Source organism: Leptonychotes weddellii, chromosome 16 (genome assembly GCF_054177405.1).
Source record: "Leptonychotes weddellii isolate Sample4059 chromosome 16, ASM5417740v2, whole genome shotgun sequence".
Lineage (NCBI taxonomy): Eukaryota > Metazoa > Chordata > Mammalia > Carnivora > Phocidae > Leptonychotes > Leptonychotes weddellii.
Genome location: NC_138384.1, coordinates 45,113,401 through 45,125,929, shown reverse-complemented (window position 1 = coordinate 45,125,929; position 12,529 = coordinate 45,113,401). Strand labels below are relative to the sequence as shown.

The 12,529-nt window shown below is 53.8% G+C and overlaps 1 protein-coding gene across 1 annotated transcript in view; it reads right to left on the bottom strand.

Moving 5' to 3' along the window:
* Positions 1 to 4: 4 nt before the first annotated feature.
* Positions 5 to 12,529, bottom strand: part of ZSWIM9 (zinc finger SWIM-type containing 9) — a gene marked incomplete at its 3' end in the record, with an annotated part of 18,112 nt that continues 5,587 nt past the window's right edge. Inside the window, exons 3-4 of the mRNA XM_081807911.1 lie at positions 9,959 to 10,271; positions 5 to 2,164 (exon numbers count right to left, since the gene is read on the bottom strand). Coding sequence (XP_081664037.1) covers positions 5 to 2,164; positions 9,959 to 10,271 — 2,473 coding nt within the window. The remainder of the gene's footprint in view (positions 2,165 to 9,958; positions 10,272 to 12,529) is intronic.

Here is a 12,529-nt window from a genome sequence, read left to right as displayed (position 1 = left end):
TCCCCCAGCAATCCCTGAGCAGGTCCATGTGGAATAAGGCTGCCCCGGTGAGGAGGCGTGCTGCAAAGAGGTGTCGGCAGGGCAGACGCCGGGCGGCGTGGATGGAGCAGCTGCAGCGGGTCAGAGCCCTGTCCAGGAAGAAGTCCGAGGTGCCATCCTTAAGGGCAAACCCAGCTCCAGTCCAGTGGAAACCCCGGGTACCGTGCTGCCTGGCAAAGGCCAGCTCTTCGGCCACCAAGTCTGCCAGCTCTGGCCCGCAGGCTGCCCGGAACTTGGCCAGGGGCTCCCAGTCCACCTCTTCCTCTGCCGAGGGGCAGCAAGGCCTCTTCGGTTCCCTTGGACCTTCTTCTTCACCCCCTTCCTGCAGGCTCTCCCCCGTGGCCAGGTAGACTCTCCTTGTCCCTGCCCATTCTAGATCACCCTCAAACACCGTCGCCACCGGGGTGCCACACATGACCCCGTTCCCCAGCCCTAGACACCTCCCTCCTGTGCCCCCACACTCCATCCCTTGTCCTCCTCTGCTCTTGGGGCCTACAGATGGGGCTCCCTCTCCATTCTCCAGGCCTGTCATCCTTGTGTCTCCCAGCTGGACCAGAACTACATCCTCCAGGTCCCTTCTTCTTTTGACCCCCAAACTCACTCCTCTCTCTTCTCCAATCTCTGGCCCTCTCTGCCTCTCATCTCCCCACTGGGGTCCCCTTCGGTCTCCATTCTCAGGGACCAACTCCCTGGGCTTCTCCAAACGGCGCCCCCTCCAGTTCCTGACCTCCAACCCCCTTCCCTTCTCAGCTTCCACCTGAGGCCCCTTCCACTCTCTGGTTTTCAGCCCACGTGCCCTCTCATCATGCAGCTGGGCCCCCCTCCAGGGGCTCCCTTCAAGACTCCTGGCCCTCTCAGAATCCAACGGGGTCCCCTTCCGGTCTGTGGTCTCCAGCACCCTGATCCTTCGATCCTCCAGCTGGGCCGTCCTCCAGGTATACCCTTCCAATCCTCTCAGCCCGTGGTCCTCCAGCCGGGCGCCTCTCCGGACATAACCTTCCGGTCCCTTATCTTTCTCACCCTCCAACAGGGCCCCCCTCCAGTCTCTGATCTCTGGTCCTCTCCACGGCTCGTTCTCCAGCTGGGACCCTCTCCAAACGCTCTCTTCTAGCCCTCTCACTTTCTGGTTCTCCAACTGGACCTCTCTCCAGTCTTGGATCTGCAACCCTCTCCCCATCTCACTTTCTAACTGAGCCCCTCCCCGGTCTCTGGCCTCCGAACCTCGGGGCCACTCCTTCTCCAACTGGGCGCCTCTCCAAATACTTCCTTCTTTCGGGGCCCCTCCCCAGTCCCCGCTCTCCAGGCCCTTCACCCTCTCCTCCACGGGGGCTCCCCTCCCCGGCTCGCCCTCCGGCCACGGCCCCCCACCGTCCGGGCCTTCGGGCGCCGCCTCCCCGGCCGCGTCGGCCCACTGCATGGCCACCAGGTCGCGGAGGCACTGCGCCACGCTGCGCGAGGGGCTCAGGCGGCGCAGCAGGCGCCGGCGGTGGCCGCGCACCAGGGCGCACGCGTCCAGGTCCCGGGCCGCCTCGAAGGCTCGGAAGCGCACCCACATGTCGCGGCGCGGGGCCCAGCTGCGCTCGAAGTAGTCGACGAAGGCGGCCGGGCCGTGCGCGCGCAGCTCGGCCAGCGCCTCGGCGTAGGCGGCGGGCGACGCCGCGCCGGCCAGGCGGCAGAGGCGCGGCCACAGGCCCGGGTCCTCGCGGCCGGCGCCGCCCAGCTCCTGCGCCTTGCTGAAGAGCGTCTCGAGGCCCTGCGCGCGGCATATCTGCACGCGCGCGCCCGGCAGCAGCTGGCGCACGGCGGGCAGCTGCGCCGCCACCTCGGGCCCGGCCGTCAGGCAGCGCACGCGGCCCTTGACGTCGGGCGCGCTCTGCAGCAGCGAGGCCAGCGCGAAGCGCAGCAGGCTCGGCGTGCCCGGGCGCGCCACGCAGCAGGCGGCCTGGCGCGCGCGGCCCGCGCCGTCCACGCACAGCACGGCCAGCAGGTCCAGCGCGCCCTGCAGCCCCGGCAGCCGGTCCACCAGGAGCATGCGCGGGAAGCGCCGCAGCAGCGCCCGCGTGCGCGACGTCAGGAAGAACACCGTCTCCACCACCGCCTGGTCCTCCACGAACACCAGCTTCACCTGCGGGCGGGGGAGGGGGAGGGGGAGGCAGGGAAAGAGGTCAGGGGACGCCGGGGCTCGCCCGGCGGCTCCCGGATCTCGGGTCCCCCCCACCCCCACGGGGGGCAGTGGGAATCCGTTCATTCCTGCGTGCCCCCATTCTTCCGACCGGCAGGAGGCAGTGCCGGGGAATGGTTAAAAACGCGACCTCCGGAGGCCGATCGCCCGCGTGTGAGGTCCGGCACCACCGTCTAAGAGCTGTGTGATTTCTGCACACGGGACAGCCTCTCTGAGCCTCGCTGTACCTACTGGGAACTGGGTATTCATTCCTTCATGCGCTGACAGGCGGTCTAGAGCAAAAGTCGCAAAGTGTAGGCCTTGAGGCGGCAGCATCACCTGCTGGGATCTTGACAGAAATGCATATTCTTAGGCCTTCCCAGATCTGCCGAGTCAGAAACTCTGAGGGCCCCACAGTCGGCGCTCTGACAAGCCCTCCGGGGATTCCCACGCGCGCTCCAGTTTGAGAGCCACTGGTCTAGCACTAAGGACTTTGAAGCCAGATCGTCTAGGTTTGAGTCCCGTCTCCACCGCTCTCGAACCTTGTGACTTAACCTCTCTGAGCCTCAGTTTCCTCCTTAACCTCCTTGTTCCCCCAATTTCCCCTTCTGGGAACTGAAAATTCATTCCTTCATGCTCGGAAGGTCAGGTCCAGCTTAGGGTCTAAAGCCAGACTGCCTGGGCTGAGACCCTGGCCGTGTGGCTTCTGGCGACTTCCCTGACCTCCACCCCATCTGTAAAATGAAGAGAGAGTATCTCTGTGACTGGAAGGACGAAATGCATTAAAGCATTTTAATGCCCCCCCCTTTTTTTAAAGATTTTATTTATTTATTTGAGAGAGAGAGAATGAGAGAGAGCAAGCACATGAGAGGGGGGAGGGTCAGGGGAGAAGCAGACTCCCCGCTGAGCAGGGAGCCCGATGCGGGACTCGATCCAGGGACTCCAGGATCATGACCTGAGCTGAAGGCAGTCGCTTAACCAACTGAGCCACCCAGGCGCCCTTAATGCCCCCTTTTTGATCCCTCTTGGCTTCTGTCACCCTGGAAACTCCTGGCTGTCTTCCTTCCTCCCAGGCATCTCCCATGTGGTATCCTTTGCTTGTCCTCTTCCACCCCTGCTCCGCTTCTAAATGTTGCTGAGCCGCAGAGCCCGTCCTGGCTTCTCTTCTCCTCTTTCCTGTCTCTAGGCTCTGCCAAGGTGATCTCATCTGGTCACACGGCCTTCCTCATCTCTCAGCTGATAACTCCCAGTTCTGTATCTCCAGGCTCTAGATCCATCTACTGAACTGCCTCGGCAGGAACATGGCCCATTGGACGTCTCCAGTGTCCCTGGAGATTGGCAGCCCAGAGCCACACTTGATTCCCACTGCCCCCCAGCCAGCCCCATCTCCATTTCATTTTCAAAACTTCTGATCAGATCACCCCCTCCCCTGGTTGAAAACCTTTCCTCTCCTGGGACTTCGCATCCCACTTCAAGGACCACCCAGATTTCCCACCACGCTGTGGGCTGGGCCATCAGGCCCGTGGACCTCATCTTCTGTCCCTCTCGTCCTCCTTGACCTCAGCCACTCTGGCATCATCACGCATGAAAACCACTGAATGGGGCAGGCAGGTGGCGATCGGACTCCTTCTGCCGGTCCCTGTCAGGGCTGGCCCCCAGCTGCACAACCAGGATCTGAATCATGTAAGCACGGATCTCGCCACAAACCATTCTGCCATCATCCAGCCTCATCCTACCAGATGGTTAAAAAGCACTGCATCGGAGCACCTGGGTGGCTCAGTCGGCTAAGCGTCCGACTCTTGATTTTGGCTCAGGTCATGATCTCGGGGTTGTGAGATTGAGCAGCGCGTAGGTCTCCCCGCTTAGTGGGGAGTCTGATGGAGATTCTCCCTCTCCCTTTGCCCTTTCCCCTGCTTGCACTCTCTCATGCTCTTTCTCTTTAAAATGAATCAATAAATCTTAAGGAAAAAAAAAAAGCACTGCATCATTCTCAGCTTTCAAGGGGAAAGAAAAAAAATCCTCTAATTAAAAAAAAAGAAAGGACTAGTAGAGTTCCAAAAAAACAAGTAAATTGCTTTCCCGCCCCAGAAATTCTATATTCAGCATCTTAACTCATATTAGAATTCACTATATTTTATGAAAAAGCCTAGAAAACCTACCACTGGATTAGTTACTATCCCACTATGATTTTTTTCCAACCATCATGAATTTTTACACCTACGATTACTTTAATTTATCTCTGCTAATGTCTCAATCTAGAACTGCTCTGTCCAAGCTGGTCGCCTTAGCCCCATGTAGCTATTTACGTTTAAATTTTTAAAAAAGATTTTATTTATTTGTCGGAGAGAGAGAGCACACGCACAAGCAGGGGGAGGGGCAGAGGGAGAGGCGGGCTCCCCGCTGAGCAGGGAGCCCGATGCGGGGCTCGATCCCAGGATCCTGGGATCACAACCTGAGCCGAAGGCAGACGGTTAACCAACTGAACCACTCAGGCATCCCATCTTTACATTTAAATTAATTAATATTTGACAACCTAGAAAAATTCAGTTCATCGGTCGCACTAGTCCTATTTCACACGGGGCTAGAGACTCCTCTCCTGAATGCTGCATATACAGGACATTGGCACCATCACAGAAAGTTCCTTCAGACAGCACTAGTGGAGAAATTACCGCCAAGATAAAAGTTGTCCTAAGTATAACAAAAAGAGTGACACGTTTCTGTAGTCTTGAGTTCGCGTCTGTTTCTTCTGGGGAGTCAGGAGTAGGAAAAGGAAATACAGCAAAATGTATGTGGCTCGAGACTTTTCCAGAGCAGGCAAGCCCTTGATGAGTTAGAAGCCGACTTCCATTCTTTAAGGGATAATTTCGATTTCTGACCTGCGGTTTTCTTTCTAAAGAGGGCACAGAAGCTTTTCTTGCCCAGCCATTAGTTCATTAAGCAGCGTTGACTGAGAGCCTCTTGTGGACCGCTGTGTGTGACCTTGAAGAGAGAAGAGGGATGGAGGCAGGCCTGAGTCCTGCCCTGTTGGACTGGCTGAGGCTCCAGGAACAGTCCAGTCGCACAACCTTCAGCTGAGAGGCGTACACTCGCAGGTAGTAAGTGGCAGGGCTGGAATTCGAACCCACGGCCGCTTGGGCCTGGAGTCTGCGCTCCTGACCGCTGTACCCCCTTGGCCTTCACGAAAGTGATCCCACAGGCCTGATTCAAGGGCAGGTGGCTGGCAGATATGAGGGCTCACCTGAGGGCAGGTGTCACCTCAGACACACAAATCGGTGACACTGGGATGCGTCAACCACAGATGGTGGATTCCACAAATGTGAACATCAGAAACGCTCTCCATCCACACCCCTGTTTCCATGTGATCGGAACGGTACTATTCTCCAGACTGGCCCGAAGAAAAACTTGAGGGGATAAAAATAATACCTAAATAGCTACCCATACAGGGTTTCCTACTTAACTGTTTTCACACAGACACGCACATACACACACTTAATCCTCCCACAACAACCCTATGAAGTAGTACCTATTCTTATCCCCATTCTACGGACGAACAAACTAAGGCTTGGAGAAGTAACTTGTCGCACCTTGTTGGATGTCCCACGGCCAGTAAACGGCACAGCTGGAATGTAGAGAAAGCTCTTGGCACCTCACAAGATAAATAAAACCAGTTTCTAGCTGTTACTCTAGGACCCAGAAAATAGGTGATTAACCTTCTAAGTCACCCGCACCTGTGAAGCATAAATTCCCAGCAGTGGGAGAGGGGCCCAAGTGCTCATTTTGATAGACATTGCCCAGTTGCCCTCCACTGTGACTGTACCAGTTTACCTTTCACTATTCATAAAAGTGGCACACTCAGATCAACGGTCCTCCTTCTCAGAAGGCGAAGCACACCCATGACAGAAGGTCCAACATCTCTGTGCAAGCTCCATCTCTGCCCAGAAAGCTTGCCGATTACCCTAGAGCCTGCCACAAACGAGGCGATGGAGATGTAACTAACACTGCAGCACATCACCGCAGCCTCGGGGCAGATTATAAAAGGTCTTAACACCTCCCTCGTTGAAGCAGCTACTCAGTCTTGCCCACAAACTGTGGCAGTGGCCTTTGGGTACACTAGTCTTGTTGGACCCCCTCCCAGGACCAAGTGGGTCACCGACACTCAGGGGGTCCCAGGCATTCAGCTTTTCAAAGTAACCCCTCCAAAACAGAAACAAACAAAAACAAAGCAACAACTACAAAAAAACCCCCAAAAACCAAAAAACCCAAACCAAACCAAAAAACAAAGTCATCCCTCCTACATGAGACTGCTGGGAAGCAGAGAGCATAATATCTGGTTGTTGCTTAGCCTCGTCTTGGGACCAGATAAAGAATTATTATCCTAACATAGTAATAATACAGAAATCGTTCAATATATCTCATGACTGAAAAGAGCCACCCGAAACTGCCATGTAAAGGTGACAGGTTGGCCAGACTCTAACTTTATCTTCCCTGAACCTCAAGTAGAGGTTTCCATAGAAAAGGACTTTTTTTTTTTTTTTTAAAGACAGGAGCAATAGGAAAGGAGACAACAGGAACCAAATTTGGGAAGCCGGCAAGCATTTGGACGAGATGGCCACTCCCCACCCCCCACCCCCTGCAAAACAAAAGCCAAACCCTGAACCCCATGATTCCTGAGCCAGCAACTGCAAAATGCTGAGGACGGATAGTAGCATCTTCAAAAGGAATTGGCAGCGCTAGGCAGTGCGGGGAGGTTAAAATAGACAAGTCGATGGCTGTTTAAGAAGCAGGTAGACCTCTAAGGTCAAGTTTCCTCTCACTCCCAGGTGGCTGGAGGTTTATTCTGTGAAACGGGTAGAATAGAAAGGGCCACTGGCCGGGGAGCCTGGGTAGCTCAGTCGGTTAAGCGTCTGCCTTTGGCTCAGGTCATGATCCCAGGGTCCTAGGATCGAGTCCCGCATTGGGCTCCCCGCTCAGCGGAGAGCTTGCTTCTCCCTCTGCCCCTCCCCGATGCTCATGGGCATGTTCTCTCTCTCTCAAATAAATAAATAAAAATCTTAAAAAAAAAAAAGGAAGGGCTGCTGGCCTCGGGGACAACGGGTCCATCTGATGAGGGACAGGGTGTCCATGCATCTTGCTGCCCCAAAGCCAGGTCCCCAGCGCTCTTCCCCCATGTGGCTCCCAGAAGCTGGCAGCCTGGCCCTTACCCCCGCAGGCAAGAAGTTAAAGATGACCAGCCCCAGAGGAAGAAACGAAAGATGCTGACATGTGGCCAGCCCCAACATCTAAAGCAAGATGCAAAAAAAAAAGTATGTCTAATATGCTGGAGGAGGGGAGCAAGTGGAAATAAAATGAAAATGAAAGACAAATTTCCCCGTATACCTATGGGGTGGGGCTGTTCAGTGTGAAGCCAGTGGCTGTTTAAATTGCAATTAATTAAATTAAATTAAAAATCCAGTTCCTCCATCATATTGGCCACATTGTGAATGCTTGATAGCCACATGAGTCCAGGGGACACAGATCATTTCTATCATCACAGAAAGTTCCCCCCGGTAGCCCAGAGCCATAGAATAGAAAGATGTATGAAGAACAGATACTCTGGTGGCCTCTGAGGAGGGGACCTGAGGGACAGGAGGTGACAAGGGGACTTTTCACCTTTTGAAACTTCGTACCTTTTGGATTTAGAAGCATGTGAACGTGTTACATATTCAAAAAGTCAATATTTAAATGTTGAAAAAAAAAAGGAATAATCCTTTCACTGGTCTCTCTCTTGATGTTCAGGAACTCCTTCCTTGTTTCCTTTAAAAGGATTAAGGTGGACCCAAAGACGGACCCAGGAGGCAACCTTGGTTTAGCCTGGATTCTATGGCAGCCTCCAAACTGGAAGTTAAAAGGACAATCCCTTGACCTTGAAGGCTTTTGTTTGTCGATGAGCGGCTTCTCACGGGGGCAGCCCTACATAGGTGTCTGCAGGGAAGACAGCCAAGGCTTATTTATTTGACGGTGGACAGTGGAGAACCGAATAGCTCAGCGAAGACCAGTGGCATGTGTACCCCCGTTTTACAGAGCAGTAAACTGACTTGGTTGGGACCCTCAGCTCTCCGGAGGCTAGCCCTGATGGGAAGGGGCCCGAGCCTCATTTCTAAACTGGGGAATAGCCGAGCAGTGAAGAGCACGGCCCTGGATCCAGACTGTGTAGGTCTGAAGTCCAGCTCCATCATTAAGTAGCTGTGTGACCCCGGGCCAATTCCTTGACCTCTCTGTGCTTCGGTTTCCTTGTCTATAAAATGGAAGGGAGAATGGTGGCCTCCTTCCTCAACACGCTTTGGTGCGATTTAAATGAATTATAACATGCAAAGCACTTAGGGTAGTGCTTGGCACCTAGTCAGTGCTTGATAACGTGAACTGAAATTATCGATATGATGTGTGGATAGAGGGCTGGGTTTGTGTTGGTGGCTTGAATCACGGCTGGTTCCTGAGCATGAGATAGAGGTGGGGGGAGTGCTCTGGACCTGATTCTGGAGAGTGGGTTCACACTGCACCACTACCCGGGGTTGGGATTCTTCCATACGTAAGAGAAAAGCACAGCCAGGGGGAGAACCTAGTTTCTCCCCTCCCTCCACTTCCTCCCTGCACATCCACCCCAGCTCTGAAGTTGGATGAAAGCAGCAGAAAGATTCCTCTTGGAGGAACAGTGGGAGTGCTCCAGCCTCTGAACCTTTGCACTGGCTATTCCTTCTGCCTGGAACTCCTGTCCCTCTGAAGATAGAATGGGGGTCTCCTGCCTCCATTCTGCCTCCTCTGCTTCACCAGCATTTCCTTAGAGAGATCTTCCCTGACCACTCAAATTAAAATTGTACCCTTACAGGGGCACCTGGGTGGCTCAGTCGATTGAGCATCTGCCTCCGGCTCAGGTCATGATCCCAGGGTCCTGGGATCGAGTCTCGCATTGGGTCCCCCGCTCAGCAGGAAACCTGCGTCTCCCTCTCCCTCCGCCTCTCCCCCCCGGCTTGTGCTCTCTCACTCATAAATAAGTAACATCTTTTTAAAAAAATAAATTAAAATAGCACCCTTACAACTAACTGCCCCTCTCCATGTCCTCACCCTATTCTCCTTGGCACTACTCCTCACTCCATCTCCTTAGGTGACAAAGGTGACCCTCTCTTCTGAGTCTTGATCTGGGTGGTGGGGAAGGGCTGTTTTCACTTTGTGGACATTCCTCCAACTATGCACTTCTCATCTGCGCATTTTCTATGTGTGTGGTTCGGTTTTTCTAAATGGCACTTTCTGTCACCTCTTCTTCCTCGCCCCAACCCTCCTGACATTTTATCACAGTTGGGTGTGTCTGTCTCTTGTTGGTTTCCCCCACTACAACTGCAAGGTGATTCTAGCAGCTTCCTCTGCAAGGTAGCCAATAGCCAGGAGTGGCTCTTTAAATTTCAAGGAGTTAAGGTGAAATAAAATTTAAAATTCGGTTCCTCGGTCCTACTGGCCACATTGCAAGTGCTCAACAGTCACGTGTGGCCGGGGGCTACCCTACCGGGCGGTGTAGCACCCCCAAGGGGTCCCTGCGGGCGGGGACCACGGGTGTCTGGCAGGCTGCAGGCCGCAGTGGGCACTTAGTGAATGACCGAATGGGGGGGAGGGGGAAGGATGAAAGGAGCGAATGGATGAGTGGGCGGATGAATGAACGAATGAATGAATGACCCGTGAGGCTCGGGCGGGGCTCTCCCCCGCCCCCGCCTGCCTCTCCCGAGACCCCACCTTGGCCTCGGGGTCGGTGCGGAAGAGCCCCTCGAGCACGTGCAGGGCGTCCAGGACGCCGTGGTCGCGGCCCTTGCAGTAGGAGAGCAGGCGGTGCACGTCGGCCGGCGCCACGAACTGCTTGGAGATCTTGTTGGTGGTGCGCACCGGCAGGCAGGCGTTGGCCAGCAGGTGGCCCGGGCGGAAGTAGTAGGCGAACTCGAGCGGGCAGGCCGGGTGCGAGTGGGTCAGCTGGCACTCCGTCACCACGAGGCGGTCCCGCAGCGGGCTCAGCTTGACGATGATGAAGGCCGGGCAGCCGGGCTGGGGGGGCCTGCGGGAGAACGACCACCGCCGCCGTCACATCACCCTCTGCCCTCGTCCTCCTGCTCTCTCTCTCTTCCTTTTTAATTATTATTTTCTCTAAAATTAAGGACTGTTGCAAGCATCGAGAAGAGAGAGGGCCTTCCGAATCTGTCAGCTGCGTGACCTTGGGCAAGTCCCTTCAAGCCTCTGTGCCTCAGTTTCCTCCTATGTTGAAAGGGAGATCATCGGCACCAGACCTTTCTCCTGGGGTTGTTGTGAGGATTGAAAGAGTTGATGTATGGACAGCACTTAACTGTGTCTGCAACGTAGCCAGCCCCCGTGTTGGCTGCCCCTCTGTGCCTACCGCCCCGTCTCTATCAAAAGCGAAGGGATATTTTATTTACCTCAAACAACTGTAAGAAATAAAACACTTCAGAGACTCCTGTATCCACTTCACATTTAGCAAGACCAGCATGGCAAGTTGAGGGCCTCTGGGGACTCTGTCCCCCCAAAGTCCTCCTCGGTCCCCCAAAGTAGCCACTTCCCAAATTGGGTATCTAGCCTTTCCTGTGTGTTTTTGGGTACTCATAAACAGTGGAAGGTAGGTTCCCAGGTTTTAAAAGCTCGTATACACGGAAAGGTGCTCAAACTCATCAGTCATCTAGCGAATACGAATGAAAAGCCCCAGGAAATGCCACTACCCACCGCCAGAATGACCAAATAAAAGCACAGACCAGGATGTGGAGAAAGTGCAACACTTAACTTCTCGTCGATCGGAGTTTACTTGTCACTTGTCACCGTGTGACAGTATCTGTTAATGCGGATCACGTGTCTCCCCGTGACCCAGTATTTCCACTCAAGACAAATGCCTGACGATGGGCACCCAAAGATTGTACTAGAATGTTCACAGCAGCCCTGTTCGTATCAGCCAGGTATTTGAAACAACCCGACATCCACCAGGAGGGCAGGAAAATAAGTAAGACTATATCCTCAAATACGACCCTGACCAACAGTAAGAATGGACAAGCCATTACTGCTGTCAGCAACGTGGTCGGATCTCGCAGATCCGCTGTGTGAAAGATGACAAGCCACCGCGTGTCGGGTTTATCGCAAGTTCCATAAGAGGCAAAGGTAGCCTCTGCTGTTAGGAGACCGGGGAGTGGTTACCCTTGAGTGGTTAACACTATGGGGAGGTTGGCACTGGGCACGTGTATTCCCTTGTTCTGGGTATTGGTTACATGGGTATTTTGTTTGGGGGAAATTCACTGAGTTGCATACATTATGATGCATGTGCTTTTCTTCATGTGTGTTACGCTTTGAAAAAGTTTACTTAGGAAACTTTTTCTTTCTAGCGTATGGTAGGCAGAAGAGCCCCTCAAGGATGTTCACGTCCTAGTTGCTGGAGCTGTGCAAACATTGCCGTGCACTGCAAAAGGGACTTTGCAGATATGATTAAATTAAGGGTCTTGAGATGAGGAGATGATCCTGGATTATCCAGGTGGGCTCAGTGTACCCCCAAGAGTCCTTATAAGGGGAAGACAGAAGCAAGAAGCCAGAGAGGCAAGTCAAAGTCAGAGAGAGAGAGAGAGAGAGAGAGAGAGAGATGCTTCTCTGCTGGAGGGGCAGCAAGCCTAGGAGAGGCTGCAAGCCAGGAATGCCGGTGCCTCTCGAAGATTCTCCCTTAGAGCCTCCAGAAGGAACCAGCCTTGCAGACACCTCGATTTTAGCCCCGTGAGACTGGTGCTGGACTGATGACCCTCAGAGCTCTAAGATCACCCATTTGCATTGTTTTAAGCCACCACATTTGTGATACTTTGTTACAATAGCAATGGGAAACTAACCCCACTCTCTCTATATACTCTTGCAACTTGCTTTCTCACGCATCAGCTTTTCAGCATTGGTTCATTCCTTTTGCTGCCTAATATGCCACTCGCAACTCTGCCAACTGTATGGTGGTTTTTTTTCTTTTTTTAAGATTTTATTTAAGTCATCTCTATAGCCAAGGTGGAGCTCGAACTCACAACCCCGAGATCAAAAGTCGCATGCTCAACTGACTGAGCCAGCCAGGTGCCCCCTCTGCCAACTGCATGTTGTGTCCTCTCCTCCCTTTTTACAAACAACGCTTTGATGACACCCAACTCTTTTATCTGTCTGTGTGTGAGCAAGAGCCTGTCTAGGACAGAGGCCCTGAAGCTGCAGGGCATGGCCCACCCATTAGCTGAAATCGATCAGGGAGCTACAACCAGCATTGTATAAAATGAAAGAGAATGCGGGGGGGGGGGGGGG